We start from the raw sequence: 18,164 nt of genomic DNA, 5'->3' as shown, positions 1-18,164 counted from the left end.
TAGTTAAGAAGGTAGTTAATGTGTGACTCAGTCCTTGTCTAAAAGTAAATATGCCTAGCTACCCCCATCTTCCAAAGCCAGAAGGTGAAACTTTAACAAGTTTTCTAAAAGCAAATTGTGTTTTTTAAAAGTGCATGTGTCATCCAATCCCATATGATTGATTTGTGCTGGGTGCAGCCTTAGAATGTAAATTCTTTTGAATTCTAGGCAGAGAATGCAGGATTGGCATTCTAAATATTTGTACATGATAAACAAATGCTTCTTTAGGTTAGAGCAAATAGTTTACTTATCAAGATCACGATTGTTAGATACTGTTGTCAATTACAGAGGTTTTAGATGAGGCTTTCTGGAATGATTTAGTTTCCCTGTAAGGGAGCCTGTCTATTGGAATAGACAGGTTCACTTCTCCCAGTCTTTCAAGTTGCATGCTTTTTATATCTGATTCCACTGGCTGAGCTGATTGTGAATGTCCTAACCCTGTTGATTGTGTCTGGCCACTCATGGGCAAAGAACAGATTATCCATTCTTTATAGTTGTCTTTTAGTTTTACAAGTTGAAAAAACATCTGAGTAGGTTAGATAATTTATTCTACCACTTTGTAAATGATTAGAATATGTCAGTCATAATCATGCCAAGAGATTATGGATTTATGCATATTTTGTTTTGCTGTAGTACCATTCCTAGTTGAATCTTAACATCCATGTCTAAAATCTATACAGAGCAAATATTACAGTTGGGAAAACTGTTTCAGTCTCCTCTCTTCGCAAATATGCTTTATATTTATTGGGGAGTCCTCTATCTTTTTCCTGGTTTTCCTTAAAGCCTTCCCAGGCTGATGGATAACAAACATATGCAAGAAACTTGGGGCTTGGGATTCCTCTAGGCTGTTTGTCCTAGAGGAATGCATCCCATCTTGCAAATAGGATGGTCAATTAAGATGGAAGGAAGCAAAAGTGTGGATAGGAAGGAAGGGCACAAAAGGAAAAGTGTGGAATTTGTGTGTGAGTCCTCTAATGAGGTCAAAGGTGGGAGGGAGGCAAGCATGGAAGCTTCCTGGCACTGCGATACTAATTTCCCCTCCTCTCCCTTTTAAAATCCTGTCTTCTGGGAGGAAATGAGACTGATTATGGAGTTCCCACTAAGCCCTGCAGGGTTGGTGGAGACAACCCCATTTTACACATTAGTTCATAGACTTGGGTTGTGACTTGCTTGAGGTCACCCAGCCAGTGTGTCAGAGCCTGATTTTAAATCCAGGGCTGTTCTTTACACTGCTATGCAAGATACCTTCTGTATATATTTTTGAGGGAGACAACAGAGATGGGAAAAAATTTTAACAATAAAGGCAATGGAGGGGATGAGTATGCTGATGGGGAAGGAAAGAGGCCCCAGCTTCTGCAGTTCCTTTGTGTTATTCCTAATCCTTTTCTCATCTGGGGGTGCACTGCCTCTCCATTTCTCAAGTATGGGAAATGCCAATAATTCCACTTGTGTTAATTGGCAGTCAGACAACTTGTCCAAAACTGAATTGATCTTACCCACCCCGCCAACATTTCAATAATTGCAACCCCAACCTTTCAGTTGCTCAGCTAAAGACTATGGAGGTATCCTTGATTCTTTTCTCATAACACACATCCAGTGTATTGGTAAGATTTAGAATTCAGTCACTTCTCACCAGCTGCTGGTCCAAGCCATCACAATTCCCCCAAAGTTCTTAACAGTGCTCACAGCCTCTCCTCCCCACCTTACCCATCTGATTGCAGCTGCCACCACTCATCCCCTGCTCACTCCTGCAGTCGTCAAAGACCCCAATGCATTTGTACCTCAGGGCCTTTGCACTTGCAGCTCTCTTTGTCTGAAGAGCTTTTCCCCTAGGTATCAGCAGGGTTAACACCCTTCCTCATTCAGGTCATGGCTTAACTGTCTTCCCAGTGAGGACTCCTCTGGCCACCCTATTTTATTTTTTGAGATGGAGTCTCTGTCACCCAGGCTGGAGTGCAAGGTTGGCTCACTGCAACCTGTGCCTCCTGGATTCAAGCGATTCTCCTGCCTCAACCTCCCGAGTAGCTGGGATTACAGGCGCCTGCCAGCACGCCCGGCTAATGTTTTTGTATTTTTAGTAGAGACGGAATTCACTATGTTGGCCAGGCTGGTCTCGAACTCCTGCCCTCCGATGATCCACCCCCGCTCGGCCTCCCAAATCACCATGCCTGGGATTACAGGCGTGAACCATCGCACCCGGCCTGGCCACCCTATTTTAAACTGCAAACTTTTCCTCTTCAATGCTTAGTTTTTCTCCACAGCATTATCACCATTTCATATAGTATATGTTTTTCTTCATACTGACTCCCCTTGGAGAAGGAAAACTCCACGAGAGCAATGATTTTTGTCAGTTTTTCATTGTTATTTCCTCAGTGCTTAGACATGCATCAGGCTCAAAGTAGATGCTCAATGTTTGCTGAATGAACAGCAAGAGCAACGGAGGAGTCCTGAAATACACAGCAAGAAGCAAGGATAACTCTGGCTTTACTTCTGTGGCCAGGGTCCTTCATCCCAACCTTTTAGAAGTAGAAAAACAAAATCGAGCTCCTCAGAACCCAGGTCGATGGCTGCAGAGCCTTCGACCTTCCGAGAGCGAATGGCGATCACTCTTTCCGGTTCTCTGCGAATTCCAGCTGGAACACCGTCCCTTTCCGCGCCCCAACTCAGCGGAGGGCATGCCCTGCACCCGAGCGCATGCCCTGCACCCGAGCGCCCCGCTCCGGCAGCTGCACTCTGCAGCATCCGGAACGTTTCGGCGTGGCCGCAGGGCGCGGCGGAATGACTTCCGGGGCGCCCCTAAAGCGGCGGAGAGGAGTGTCGGGCGGAGTTTCCGGCTGAGAGTCCTTCTAGCGGGGCCGGTGAGTCCGCGTGTGGAAGTCTGTGAGGCGCAGAGGTGGGGCAGGCCGTCTGGCTAGCTAGGCGGCTGGGAGCGTTTTCGTGGCGGGGAACGGAGGTTGAATTGCCCTGCCTGAGCTCATAGGGAAGGAGGATGTGAAGGAGCTTGTGAAGGCAGAGGAAGGTAACTTTCGTCTGGGGAGCCGCAGAGTAGGGAGGGAAGCTGCAGGCCGTCTCTCCCTAAGTAAAAGCGCGACTTTTAGAAATGATGGTTCAGGGTTCGAGTTTGTGACCCGCTTGAGAAAGTGACCAACCTCTGAGCCTGAATCCCATACCTGAAAAACAAGGACAGTAATCACCCTTGCCAGTTTCACATAGCTTGGTAAGGTGTGAAGAAAAGCTTCTTAAATTGGGATGTTTGGTGCTCTCATTTGTTGGCAGATAGCATTCCGAGCTCATGTAACGGGAATCACACCAGTAGGCTTATGCTGAGGAACGTGGATTGTTTGGGGTTGGATTCCAGGAAACAGATCACTTAAATTTTTTTTTTTTCTTCGAGACGGAGTCTCGCCCTGTCGCCAGGCTGGAGTGCAGCGGCGCAATCTCAGCTCACTGCAACCTCCACCTCCTGGGTTCAAGCGATTCTCCTTCCTCAGCCTCCCGAGTAGCTGGAACTACAGGCGCGCGCCACCACGCCCAGCTAATTTTTGTATTTTCAGTAGAGATGGGGTTTCACCATGTTGGCCAGGATGGTCTTGATTTCTTGACCTCGTGATCCTCCCGCCTCGGCCTCCCACAGTGCTGGGATTACAGGTGTGAGCCACCCACCTGGCCTTGCTGATATTTTTAAGAAGAAAATGGACTGTTGGGAAGTGACAGGCCGTTGGAGATCTTTACAAAGTCCATCTTCAGGATGCATGAATCCTTTAAACAGCATGCATGTTTACAATCAGACTTCCCATTGAACGTCTGCAGTTTTAGGGACCTTAATACCTCCTGTCCAGTCGGATTTCCCATTGCAGGCAGCTCTAATTAAGAAGTCCTTTTAGCCGGGCGTGGTGACTCATGCCTGTAATCCCAACACTTTGGAGGACCGAGGTGGGCGGACCAGTTGTGGTCAGGAATTCGAGACCAGGCCTGGCCAACAGGCTGGTGAAACCCCGTCTCTACTAAAAATAAAAAAGTTAGCTGTGGTGGCTTGTGCCTTAATCTCAGCTATTCGGGAGACAGAAGAGACAGTAGAATCGCTTGAACCCTGGAGGCGGAGGTTGCAGTGAGCTGAGATTGCGTCACTGCACTCCAAGCCTGGGCGACAGAGCAAGACTCTTGTCTCAAAAAAAAAAAAGAAAAAAAAGAATTCCTTTGGTATGGTCAGCCAAAAGTCTCTCAGTTGCTATTTATTTTTATATTTATAATATTTATTATATATTTATAATTATTTTATTTATTTTGAGATAGGGTCTCACTCTGTCACCCAGTCTGGAGTGCAGTAGTGAACATGACTCACTGTAGCCTCGACTCTCCTGGGCTCAAGCCATCCTCCCTCTTTTGCTTCCCAAGTAGCTGGGACTCAAGTACTCGCCACCTCGCCCAGCTAATTTTTTGATGTTTTGTAGAGACAAGGTTATTGCCCAGGCTGATCTGAGCGCCTAAACTCAAGCGATCCTTTTGACTTGGCCTCCCAAAGTGCTGGGATTACAGGTTTGAGCCACTGTGCCCTGCCAAGAATTTGAGTTTAAAAACGTTGAGAACGTTATGCGAGTTTTTCATTTTTGAAGTTCACAATACGTAACAGAAAACAGGGAGGAGCAAAATGTTCAGTTGAGGCTGGGTGCGGTGACTCACGCCTGTAATCTCAGCACTTTGGGAGGCCGAGGTGAGTGGGTCACCTGAGGTCAGGAGTTCGAGACCAGCCTGGCCACCATGGCGAAACCCCATTTCTACTAAAAACACAAAAGTTAGCCGGGTGTGGTGGTGGGCTCTCGTAATCCCAGCTACTCGGGAGGCTGAGGCAGGAGGATCACTTGAACTCGGAGGCGGAGGTTGCAGTGAGCTGAGATCACGCCATTGCACTCCAGCCTGGGTGGTGAGTGAAACTCTGTCTTAAAACAAAAAAAGAAACAAAAATATTCTGTTTACAGGCAGATCACTTGAGGTTAGGAGTTTGAGATCAGCCTGGCAAGTCAGGCGAAACCCTGGCTCTACAAAAATACAAAACATGGCAAAACCCTGACTGTACTAAAAATACAAAAATTAGCTGGGCATGGTGGCATGCGCCTGCAATCCCAGCTCCTTGGGAGGCTGAGACAGGAGAATCACTTGAACCCAGGAGGTGGAGGTTGCAGTGAGCCACGAGGTGGTGGAGTTGGGAGGGAGATTGCATTGGGGAGGATGGAGGTGTGATGAGGACATTTATTTATGAATGAATGAATGAATGACAGAGTCTCGCTCTCTCTCCCAGGCTGGAGTGCAGTGGCACGACCTTGGCTCGCTGCAGTGTCTACCTCCCAGGTTCAAGCGATTCTCCTGCCTCAGCCTCCCGAGTAGCTGGGATTACAGGTGTGCACCATCAGGCCCTGCTAATTTTTGTATTTCTAGTGGAGACGGCATTTCACTATGTTGGCCAGCCTAGTCTTGAACTCCTGACCTGAAATGATCTGCTGGCCTCGGCCTCCCAAAGTGCTGGGATTACGGGATGAGCCACCGTGCCCGTTTCTCTCTCTCTCTTTCTTTCCTTTCTTTTCTTTCTTTTTTGAGGCAGGGTCTCATTCTGTTGCCCAGGCTGGAGTGCAGTAACCTGATCTCGGCTCACTGCAGCCTCCATGCCTCCTGGGTTCAAGCAATCCTCCTGTCTCAGCCTCCCCAGTAGCTGGGATTACAGGGGCCCGCTCCCACCAACCTCCTAGCTAATTTTCAAACTCCTGACCTCAAGTGATCACCTGCCTTAGTCTCCCAAAGTGCTAGAATTACAGATGTGAGCCATCATACCCGGCCTGGTTTTTTTTTTTTGTTTGTTTTTTTTTTTTGAGACGGAGTCTTGCTCTGTCACCCAGGCTGGAGTGAAGTGGCGCGACCTTGGCTCATTGCAACTTCTGCCCTCCAGGTTCAAGGAATTCTCCTGCCTCAGCCTCCCTAGTAGCTGGGATTACAGGCACCTGCCACCATGCCCAACTAATTTATGTATTGTTAGTAGAGACGGGTGTTGCCATGTTGGCCTGACTGGTCTCGAACTCCTGACCTCAGGTGATCCGCACCTTGTCCTCTCAAAGTGCGGGGATTACAGGGATGGAGCCACCGCACCTGGCCCTGGCCTGTGTTTGTTTGTTTTGTTTTGTTTTCAACTTTTATTTTCATGGAGTACGTGTGCATGTTGGTTACATGGATAAATTGCTTGTTGTTGAGGTTTGGTATACAAATGATCCCGTCACCCTGGTAGTAAACATAGTACCTGATAGGCAGTTTTTCAACCCTCACTCTCTCCCATCCTTCCCCGTCTAATAGTCTCCAATGACTGTTGTTCTCATCGTTATGTCCACGTGTACTCAGTGTTTAGTTTCCACTCGTAAATGAGAACATGCCGTATTTGGTTTTCTGTTGCTGTTTTTTTTTAGGCCGGAGTGCAGTGGCACGATCTCGGCTCACTGCAACCTCTCTGCCTTCCGGGTTCAAGTGATTCTCCTGCCTCAGCCTCCTGAGTAGATGGGATTACAGGTGCTCGCCACCACATCTGGCTATTTTTTTCCTATTTTTAGTAGAGACGGGGTTTCACCATGTTGGCCAGGCTGGTTTCAAACTCCTGACCTCAGGTGATCCACTTGCCTTGGCCTCCCAAGTGCTAGGATTACAGGCGTGAGCCATTGCGTTGGGCCTCTGTTCGTGTTAATTCGATGAGGATAATGGCCTCCAGCTGTATCCATGTTGCTGCAAAAGACAGCATTTCATTGTGTTTTTTTTCGTTGTTTTTTTGGCTGCTAGTATTCCATGATATATTACGTACCACATTTTCTTTATCCAGTCCACCATTTATGAGCATCTAAGTTGATTTGATGTCTTTGCTATTTTGGATAGTGCTGTGATTAACATGAGTGCTCTTGTACTTTTGGTAGAATGGTTTTATTTTCCTTTGGGTTTATACCCAGTATTGGGATTGTTGGATCGACATACATGTGTCCAATAAATATATGAAAAAATGTTCAACATCACTGATCGTTAGAGAAATGCAAACCAAAACTACAATGTAAATCAAAACCACAAACCCATGTCACCACCAGTTAGAATGGATATTATTAAAAAGTCAAAAAATAACAGATGTTGGCAAGGTTGTGAAGAAAAGGGAATGCTTATCCACTGTTGGTAGGAATGTAAATTAGTTCAGCCACTATGGAAAGCAGTTTGGAGATGTCTCAAAGAACTATGTTTAATTTTGTGTCCTTTTTTTTGAATTATGAGCTATAGCATTTACCCATTTATAAATAATAAATGTGATTTAAAAGCTTTTGATTATGAGAAAATTGAGACATACACAGAGAGATAGTACAATGAATCACATGTCACTCAGCTATAATTGTTCAACTACGCCCATACTGACTCCTCACAAGTCTACAGTTTGTCATGTGACACATCTATAAAGCATTTTTGTTCTTTTACAAATCGTAAAAAGACGCTTATTTTTATTGGTACCAAGTTTGTGTATAAATGTTCATATTATTTCTTGGAAATGAGAAATGGAGTTCTATGAAGATTTTTAAGACGATTATTGAGTAAAATACAAAGAATAAGATGACCTGGCATTCCATTTTTTTTACTTTATATATGTGTCTAATTTTCAAATTTAATTGGATGAATTTTGTAACAAACATCTTTAGATAACTTACATTCTAATGGTTTTTACAGATTATCGAATAATAAAATACAGTTTTGAAAAAATGGATGAAGAACCTGAAAGAACTAAGCGATGGGAAGGAGGCTATGAAAGAACATGGTAAGGAGAGCTTTATTGCCCTGTCTTTTCTTTTAGACAATGTCTTTTCTTTTAGACAATGTCTTTTTTTTCTTTACAACTTTATTAAAGTATATTTTACATATGTTAAAATTCACCCATTTCCAATGTACAATTCAGTGATGTTTTATTAATAATTTACTGAGCTGTGCAGCCATTATCATAAACCAGTTTTAGAATATTGTAACCACTCCAGTAAGATCCTTCACATTCATTTACAATTAATTTAAATCTTAATTTAATTCCACCTGTGGGCAATCATTAGTCTACTTTTTGTCTCCAAATTTTAACCTTTTCTGGACATTTCACAAAAATGTGATCATATACAATCATGTGCCACATAATGATGTTTTGGTCAAAGACAGACTGCATATATGACAATGGTCCCATAATATTATAATACTGTATTTTTACTCTACCTTTTCTGTGTATGTTTAGATATACAAGTACTGACCATTGTGTTACAGTTGTCTAAGATATTCAGTATAGTAACGTGCTGTACAGGTTTGTAACCTAGGCGTGGGGTAGGCTATACCATCTAGGTTTGTGTAAGTATACCCTGTGATATTCACACAATAATGAAATTGCCTAACAATGCATTTCTCAGAATGTATCCCTGTCAGTAAGCCATGCATGACTATAATAGTTGGTCTGTTGTGGCTGGCTTTCACTTATTTTTAAGACTCATCCATGTTGCAGTGTGTATTAATACTTCATTCCTTTTTTATTGCTGAATAGTATTCCCATCTATGGTTATGCCACATTATTGTTTATCCATTCACTAGTCTGTGGATATTTAGGTTCTTTACAGTTTTTGACTGTTAGGAAAATGCAGCCATGAACACTTACATGCAAATCTTTGTGTGGACATATATTTTCATTTTATTTGGGCTAGTAATCATTTTAGCTTGTCTTTTCAAACAAATAATTATGACTTATAGGGAGATTCTTAAAGAAGATGAATCTGGATCACTTAAAGCTACAATAGAAGACATTCTATTCAAGGCAAAGAGAAAAAGGTATGTAACCTTCCTACGTATCTTAAAAAGGTAAAATATATTCATTTTAAGCCTTTCTATCTATAAATACTCCTCAGTACTTCATTTTAGCTGTGTTTCAGGGAAACTGACCTATTGCCTTCTGACTATGGGGAAAGAACTAGCCACCTACCCTTGCCCCAGCAGGAAATGGTCTTTAGAGACTATCTACAATACCTATAATTATGTGTATTGTATTCCATAAGTTAATTATTTACTCCACTAAAAATGGACGTTATGACATTCTTAATCAGAATTAGAAAAAAAGAAAAACAAAGGAGGTCAATTGGAAAGTTGTATTTTTTTTTGTGGGGGGGGATAGTATATGGAATTCCATTAAAATGTTTGTATAATTTTAACAGAGTATTTGAGCACCATGGACAAGTTCGACTTGGAATGGTATGTCATTATTTTTTCTTTTACTAGTACAGAACTAGTTTAGGTTAGAGAAACATTCTGTCTTGCTAGAAAAAACAATAGCAAAACAACAAAGTTTTTAAAAGAATACGTTAAAAATATGTGCATACAATATGTAATTATTAAATGCCATTTTTACTAGTCAAAATGGCACTTGAGGCTGGGCACAGTGGCTCATGCCTATAATCCCAGCACTTTGGGAGGCCAAGGCAGGAGGATTGCTTGAGCCCAGGAGTTTGATACCAACCTGGGCAACAGAACGAGACCCAGTTTCTACAAAACAAAACAAGTACTTGAAATTGGCCCTTTCTTTTTTCTGATAGATGCGCCACCTTTATGTGGTAGTAGATGGATCAAGAACAATGGAAGACCAAGATTTAAAGCCTAATAGACTGACGTGTACTTTAAAGGTAAAATTTAATTTATACTAAATCATTTAAATTTGTATCAAAATCACTTAAACTTTTACTAAAAAAGTGGGGAAGAACACTGGATTCTAAAGGATATTTTTAAAGAATGCAATATTTTTTATTTTTTGCCTCGTATTTTTAGTTAATGCTAATGATAGCTAAGTAGAAGTACTGCCAGGTCATTTAGGGAAATTTTAAACCAACATAGCTAATTATTTGTGTTTTTAATTTCTATCCTCCCACCCCACATCAGGATCTTGGTTTATCAGTTATCCCTTTTCTTTCTTGAATCTTCATTCTCCTTTGCCTTACTTAAATCTGTCTCCTCAGATTACAAATATGTTCATATTCCTAATTTATCAAAACCTATTCTCAATTCTGCTCGTTCTCCCATCTCTCTTCATTGGATCTTTTCCTCATTGAAATTTTTTCTGACACATCCAAATGGTTCCATCTTTTAAAACCTAGCTCAAACCTATCTCATCACCCACCATTTCAAATTAACGTTTTTACTGTTTAATATTTGTATTACTTAACATTTTTTGAAAATCTGTAAGTTTAAAAGTCATGAGAAGTGACGCTTGATTAACAGGTTTCACAAACATCAGTTGGACATGTTCTTTATGATTGTTATTTTGCCTTTATCTAGTATGTCTTTTTTTGTTTAAACAGTTGTTGGAATACTTTGTAGAGGAATATTTTGATCAAAATCCTATTAGTCAGGTACGTATCTAAGTGATAGAATTCAGAATTAGATTCCTATTTTGCTTCCAAATGTAATTTATTTTTAAAAATTGGACATGTATTTTGTGAATTACCCAAATTGTTTAACCAGTTTCCGGTATACGTAAAAATGAAAAGCGTAATAACTCTAAAAGTTAAACGTAATGTGAACTCATAGCTAAATTTATTTGCCAAAAACAGCATGGGAAAAAGTTTCTCACCTGTTGCTTCTTTCTTTTGTAATTACTAGTTTATTTTAGCTATATAAATTATTTTTTTTCTGCCCCAATATCATCTACAGGAATAGTTATATATATTCTTAATGGGAGGAAATAACTTGTTATATTAATAATAATTTTTGTTTTTATTTCAAGATTGGAATAATTGTAACTAAGAGTAAAAGAGCTGAAAAATTGACTGAACTCTCAGGTATGCATAAAATTACCTTTACATGACTCAAGGACTTTGCTTTATTTACCCAACCTCGTAGCCCTGTTTATATGGCTGCTTAATAAGTAACGTGAAGGGTGGTTCCTCTGTCTTCTCTAGGTGAAACAATTTAATAACATCTCCCCCACCATTATATTCTTAGGATACAAGGTTAACTATTCTAAATTGAGTTCTGCATAGTGGTAAATAATACTACATTGAATATAAATGTTTTTATTTAAAATCTATATGTGCTTATCCTGAAAATTTTTTTTTTCTTTTCTTTTTTTTTTTTTTTTTTTTTTTTTCCGGAGACGGAGTCTTGCTCTGTCGCCAGGCTAGAGTGCAGTGGCACGATTTCGGATCACTGCAAAGTCCGCCTCACGGGTTCAAGCGATTCCCTGCCTCAGCCTCCTGAGTAGCTGGAACTACAGACGCCCGCCACCACGCCCTGCTAATTTTTTGTATTTTAGTAAATATGGGGTTTCACCATGTTGGCCAGTATGGTCTCAATCTCTTGACCTTGTGATCAGCCCACCTCAGCCTCTCAAAGTGCTGGGATTACAGACTTGAGCCACCGCATCCGGCCTTATCCTGAAAATATTAAAATACAGTTATTGTAATCATTTATAAAATCCAGTTAATCTTAAAATTAAATTCTTAAAAAGTTAAGCATCTAATATAAAAGGGAAAAAGTATAAAAATTAAACTGTAGCTATTGCTAATGAATCAATTTTTCTGCTTCCATGACATACCTAACTGAATTTTAGTTTCAAAACGTAGTAATGGCATTTTTTATTTGCTTTGGTATATATGCTGTTACAAATTTGCATCACTGATTCTATTTTATTTTCTGTGAAATACACTCTCCCTTAAATCTGGTTTTCAACCTTTTATCCTTGCCAGCACACATAAGGGAAATGACATACTTTCTTCATTAGTAGTTTTTCATTAAATGCAGTGAGGAGTGAAATGTACATTGGCCTGGAGTGATTCAAGAAACTCAGTTGTGAGTAACCAAAAGAATGTCACACTAGCTTAAGTGCAGAAGGAAAATTTTGGGCTATGTTCAAAGGTGGGCCAATTCCATATATAGTTGCTGCATATGTTGGGGTCCTGGCTTTGTCTGGCTTCATTCTCTGATAGATTTTCTAGAAGTTGAAAAGATGTCTCTTAATTGTCCCAGTCTACATTGTACCCGTAGCCTATAGCTTCAGCACACGTCTAGGGAGAACTCTGGTTGGCCTGAGTTACGATCTGCCCATCCATGAACAAAGTGGCCAGGAAATGAAGTATTTTGTTTGTATGCTTCGATTGCCTGCTGATGTCCAGAGCAGGATAGAAGTAGGGTCAGCACCACATGAACTAAGCAGGATTATTATATAGTGGAAGAAGGATGGTTCCTCCAAGGTAGGGATATAAGGTCAATATTTTCCTCTCACTTTACCCACCCCGAATTACCAGCAGTTTTCTATTACTTCTTTTTTTTTTTTTTTTTGAGAAGGAGTCTCTCACTCTGTCGCCCAGGTGGTGCTGTCTTGGCTCACTGCAACCTCCGCCTCCCGGGTTCAAGTGATTCTCCTGCCTCCCCCTCCCGAGTAGCTGGGATTACAGGTGTGCGCTGCCACGCCTGGCTAATTTTATTTTTAGTAGAGACAGGATTTCACCATGCTGGCCAGGCTGATCTCGAACTCCTGACCTCAGGTGATCCACCCACCTCAGCCTCCCAAAGTGTTGGGATTGCAGGCATCAGCCACCATGCCCGGCCCCAGCAGTTTTCTATGGATGTTAGTGAAGTCATGTATAAAGATGAAAAATATTCTGGAGATTCTGACAGGCCTCTTGAAGCCACCTTTTTTTCCCTCCAATCAGGCCACTGCTGTAAACCACACTGACACTATTGTAGTATGCTTTTTTCCTATACCCATAACACAGTGGGAGATTAAAAATAATTTTGTAGGGTAGGAAGAGAAGTGGATAGAGAGCCAGGAGATCTAGGTTTGGGTGCTGCTGGTCCTGCAGTTAAGTAGGCATATGTCTTTGGGCAAGTCATTTCACTTGTTTAGATTAATTTTCTCACTTATGAAGTGAGGGGTTTGGACTGCTTAGCGAGGTACTTTTCATCTCTAAAATTTATGAATCTAAAATACTTGCAGTAAATATTAAATATTACAAATGGTTAATATTTTAAAACTTACTCAGATGAGTAAAAACTCAAGGGAGCTCCAAGTTGATGAATAGACAAAGAAGACATGATTCACACAGGAAAAAAAAAACCCAGAAATTAAATAAGGGAAACTAGTAATCCAAAAAAACTCCACCCAATTCCATAACATTTTATTTTTTAATATATTTTAAATGAGAAAAATTAAGTTTCCAAAGCAATATGTTGCTTGTGGAACCACAGAGAAACTGTTATTTATAGTGCTGATAGTCTTACAAATTAGTTCAATATTTTTTAGAAAAGCATAAAAATTGTTCCCGAAATTATATTTAGGGAATGTTACGGAAGGAGAATGATCACTCTACAAAGATACTCTTTGTAACATTATGTATAATAGTGACAGATTAAAAATTAAATGTTTAATAGTATACTTTGATGGATTATATTTTATGACAAAATCAATTTAATGATACTTAGGTTATTGATTGATACAAAGACAGTGCTGAAATGGAAAATGTTTACGGAATACTATATTTCATTGAAACTCAGATTCCATCAATTACAAGATACTTTTATAAGCCATTAAGAAGGAAAAGTCCTAGTAGTTAAACTTTGACACAGTATCAAATGATATATGAGTTGGCTATACTAGCTTCTTGGTAATTTGACATGTCTGTCACTTTGGGGGCTGGGCGTGGTGACTTACACCTGTACTCCCAGCACTTTGAGAGGCTGAGATGGGAGGGTTGCTTGAATCCAGGAGTTCAGAACTAGCCTGGACAACATGGTAAAACCCTGTCTCTACCAAAAATAATACAAAAAAATTTAGCCAAGTGTGGTGCTGGGCACTTGTAGTCCCAGCTACTTGGGAGGTTGAGGTGGGAGGATGGTTTGAGCCTGGGAGGTGGAAGTTGCATTGAGCCAAAATTGCCCCATTGCACTCCAGCCTGGCAACAGATATATATATAATCTAAATATAAATAATATTTAAAAAATTATATTAAAAAGAAAAAAAAGGATTTGGCAGCTTCTCCCCCCTTCATTTGAATTGCTTAGCATAAGATAGACAATCTTTTCAGATGCTGTTTGGTAAGATAACACAGCTTCGTCTGTTTGTGGGAATATTCGTTTCTTAGGTCTTGTAAAGTTCTTGATTTCTTCCCTCAAGAAAAATACGGAATTGCATGCATTCTTCCATCAATATTTGATTCATTATAATAAATTTATGCCTCACTGCTGTGTTCCACACCTTTCTACATAAAAATATAGCCTTTTGTATTAACAACATTTCTAAAAACATTTTATTGTTTGTTTTTTGAGATGGAGTTTCGCTGTTGTTGCCCAGGCTGGAGTGCAGTGGTGCAATCTCAGCTCACTGCAACCTCCACCTTCCGGGTTCAAGTGATTCTTGTGCCTCAGCCTCCCTAGTGGCTGGGATTACAGGTGTATGCCACCATACCCAGCTAATTTTTGCATTTTTACTACAGATGGGATTTACACCATGTTGACCAGGTGTGTCTTGAACTCCTGACCTCAGGTTATCTGCATGCCGTGGCCTCCCAGAGTGCTGGGATTACAGGCGTGAGCCACCGTGCCTGGCATTAAAAACATTTTAAATGGCAGTTAAACTCACCATGAAGAGGACAATGTACATAATGCAATTGAAGTAACAACATATGAAGACCTATTTGTAGGTTCACATATGAACAGGCAAAGACTATGTTACAAGTGCTGCTGGCTACCAGTGATTATTAAACACATGCTGATTTCAGAGATGTTAAATGTGAAAATGTATTGGTCTTAAAAATGATGAAATATGGAAATATTAAGAGTAAAAAAACGCACTGTAGGTTAGCATTATTTTAAAATATGTACGCTAGTCTATAAGGAGATTATTTGTATTCTGTTTTTCAGTATGAAGTGAGAGTGTTTACAAAATATTGCAGATAAAATTCCAACAGAAATATACATTGAAAGGATTCTGTTCTTTAACATCATGGATATGTAAATTCTGAGAGAAACATAAACTTTTTTAATATATAGGATTTTATTTAAAGATCTTATTTCTATTTTAGGAAACCCAAGAAAACATGTAACGTCTTTGAAGAAAGCTGTGGATATGACCTGCCATGGAGAGCCATCTCTTTATAATTCCCTAAGCATGGCTATGCAGACTCTAAAGTTAGTATTATACATTATGTATAATTGAATTAGAAGTTTTTTAAATGAGTTAAGTTGAAGTGATGTGTTAATATGGGGCCCATAAACCCAGCTATAACAAAATTGTTAAGTACAAAAATTATGTAGTGTTATTTATGATGTTTAGTGTGGTGTTGGTTAGTAATTTTTATTTTACATTTTAGTAAGATATTGTTAAAGGTTTTATAAAAATATAATTTAAAACTGTCGGCAGTATCAATAGTACAAAAATATGTTGATAAAAAATATTTTATTAAAATGAGATTTAATATAGTATAATAATTGTAAGTTGGTTGTACCTTTATTAACATTTATTAATTTATTTTGAAAGTAATGGCCAAAACCACAATTCCTTTTGCACCAACGTCATATATCTGTAAATTAATAGATATGGCAAGTTCAGCTATATGAAATAGAGCTAAGACCCCAAAGGAAATACTTGGTATAGTTAAAGCTTATATATATATAATATATATATATAAACTTTATATACATATTATATATATAATATATTATACATATATTATATATATTATATATGTAAAGCTTATATATTATATATAAAGCTTATATATAATATATATAAAGTTAAACATATATATGTTAAAGTTAAAGCTTATATATCTATTATATATATATACACATATATATACACACACACACACACACACATATACACACACACACACACACACACACACACACACACATATATATATATATTTTCGAGACAGAATCTTGCTCTGTCACCCAGGCTGGCATGCAGTGGCGTGATCTCAGCTCACTACAACCTCCACCTTCTGGGTTCAAGCGATTCTTGTGCCTCAGCCTCCCTAGTGCTGGGATTACAGGTGTGTGCCACCATGCCCAGCCAATTTTTGTATTTTTAGTACAGATGGGGTTTCACCATGTTAGCCAGGCTGGTCTTGAACTCCTGGCCTCAAGCGATCCGCCCACCTCAGCCTCCCTAAAGCTTATATATTTTATCTCTGGATAGTCTGCCCTGGCTCAGACTTATACCTTTATATAATAGATATTTTTCTAGTTTTGAAGTGGATGAGAAGGAGGCAACACATGTAATAGAGGTAAGTACAGTAGCAGGGTCTACCAGTGAGAGCTGAGAAGATAACAATGAAAATATAAGCAGGAAAGCTATAACTAACTGATAAAATTGCTGCAGAAAGCATAAAAACGTCTATTTAGTGTAGGTGAAAACTGGTCACCACAACTTAAAACTCTACAAGCTATCATTTTAATTAAATGGTATGCAATATTAATGTTCATGATTATTATGACTCTGAATTACTGTGAGGTTAAATTATAGTAATCCCCCCTTATCTGCAGTTTCACTTTCCAGTTTTAGTTACTCTTGGTCTGAAAATATTAAATTGAAAACTTCAGTAATAAATAATTCATAAGATTTAAGTTGTGTGCCATTCTGGGTAGCGTGATGAGATCCTACACCTTCCCTCTCTGTCCTGCCCAGGACGTGAATCATCCCTTGGTCCTGTGGATCCTCACGGTATATGCTGCCCACCCATGTAATGGCCTAAGTCATCAGATTAACTGTTGTTATTGACTGTCAAAACTATTGTAGTGTTTGTGTTATTTTACTTAATAATGACCTCAAAGTGCAGGAGTAGTGATGCCGGCACATTGTTATAAATGTTCTATTATTAGTTATTGTTGTTAATCTCTTATTGTGCCTAATTTATACATTATTGATCATAGGTGTGTATGTAAGGCACACCTCATTTTGTTGCACTTTTATTGCACTTTTCAGATAACTTTTTTCTTACAAACTGACAGTTTATGGCAACTCTGTTGAGCAAGTCTGTTGGTGCCATTTTTTTTAACAGCATGTGCTTACTTCTTGCCTCTATATCACACTTTGGTAGTTCTTGCAATATTTCAAGCTTTGTAAATTATTGTTATATCTGTTATGGTGATCTGTGATCAGTGATCTTTGATGTTACTATTGTAATTATTTTAGGGCACCACAAACTGCACCCATATAAGACAACAGACTTAATTGATAAGTGTTACGTGTGTTCTGACTGCTCCACCAACTGGCTGTTTTCCAGTCTCTCTCCCTCTGTTCGGCCCCCCCATCTCCTAAGACACAAAAATATTCGAATTACACCAATAATAACCCTCCAGTGGCCTCTGAGTGTTCAAGAGTAAGGAGGAGTCACATGTCTCACTTTAAATCAAAAGCTAGAAATGATTGAGCTTAGTGAGGAAGGCATGTCAAAATGCAAGACTGGCTGAAGGCTAGGTCTCTTGTGCTAAACACTTAGTCAAATTGTGAATGCAAAGGTAAAGTTCTTGAAGGAAATTGAAAGTGCTGGGCTGTGCGTGGTGGCTCTTACCTGTAACTGCAACACTTTGGGAGGCTAAGATGGGAGGATCACCTGAGGCCATGAGTTTGAGACCCCTCCTGGTAACATAGCAAGACCCCTATCTCTACCAAAAAAAAAAAAATTAGCTAGGCACAGTGGCGAGCACCTGTATGTAGTCCCTAACTTCTCAGGAGGCTGAGGCAGGAGGATTGAGCCCAGTAGTTTGAGGCTGCAGTGAGCTACGATTGTGCTACTGTACTCCAGCTTGTATGATAGAGCAAGATCCTGTCTCAAAATAAGAAAAAAATAATGGAAATTCAAAGTGCTGCTTCAGTGGACACATGAATGATAAGAAAGTGAAACAGCTTTATTGCTGATATGGAGAAAGTTTTAACAGTCTAGATAGAAGATTAAAGTAGCCACAACAGTCCATTAAGTCAAATCCTAATCCAAAGCAAGGCTCTAATTCTCTTCAATTCTATGAAGGCTGAGAGCAGTGAGGAAGCTGCAGAAGAAAAGTTTGAAGCTAACAGAGCTGAGCTCATGAGGTTAATGAAAGAAGCCATCTCC

At 39.8% G+C, this 18,164-nt stretch overlaps 1 protein-coding gene across 5 annotated transcripts in view; it reads left to right on the top strand.

Annotated features, from left to right (window-relative positions):
* Positions 1-2,783: 2,783 nt before the first annotated feature.
* Positions 2,784-18,164, top strand: part of LOC461830 (general transcription factor IIH subunit 2) — a 32,545-nt gene continuing 17,164 nt past the window's right edge. The window contains exons 1-9 of one of the 5 annotated variants that reach the window (XM_054685063.2): positions 2,784-2,897; positions 5,336-5,433; positions 7,768-7,855; positions 8,815-8,892; positions 9,273-9,309; positions 9,651-9,737; positions 10,410-10,460; positions 10,835-10,889; positions 15,129-15,234. In XM_054685063.2, the coding sequence (XP_054541038.1) occupies positions 7,800-7,855; positions 8,815-8,892; positions 9,273-9,309; positions 9,651-9,737; positions 10,410-10,460; positions 10,835-10,889; positions 15,129-15,234 (470 nt within the window). In that variant the 5' untranslated portion in view covers positions 2,784-2,897; positions 5,336-5,433; positions 7,768-7,799. Of the gene's footprint in view, positions 3,059-5,335; positions 5,434-7,767; positions 7,856-8,814; positions 8,893-9,272; positions 9,310-9,650; positions 9,738-10,409; positions 10,461-10,834; positions 10,890-15,128; positions 15,235-18,164 lie in introns of all 5 variants that reach the window. The other 4 variants (XM_001158018.8, XM_054685061.2, XM_001158068.6 and 1 more) reach the window with 4 other exon arrangements.

This window comes from Pan troglodytes, chromosome 4 (genome assembly GCF_028858775.2).
Source record: "Pan troglodytes isolate AG18354 chromosome 4, NHGRI_mPanTro3-v2.0_pri, whole genome shotgun sequence".
Classification (NCBI taxonomy): Eukaryota; Metazoa; Chordata; class Mammalia; order Primates; family Hominidae; genus Pan; species Pan troglodytes.
The sequence above is the reverse complement of the archived record's forward strand: the minus strand, read 5'-3'. Positions and strand labels throughout refer to the sequence as shown.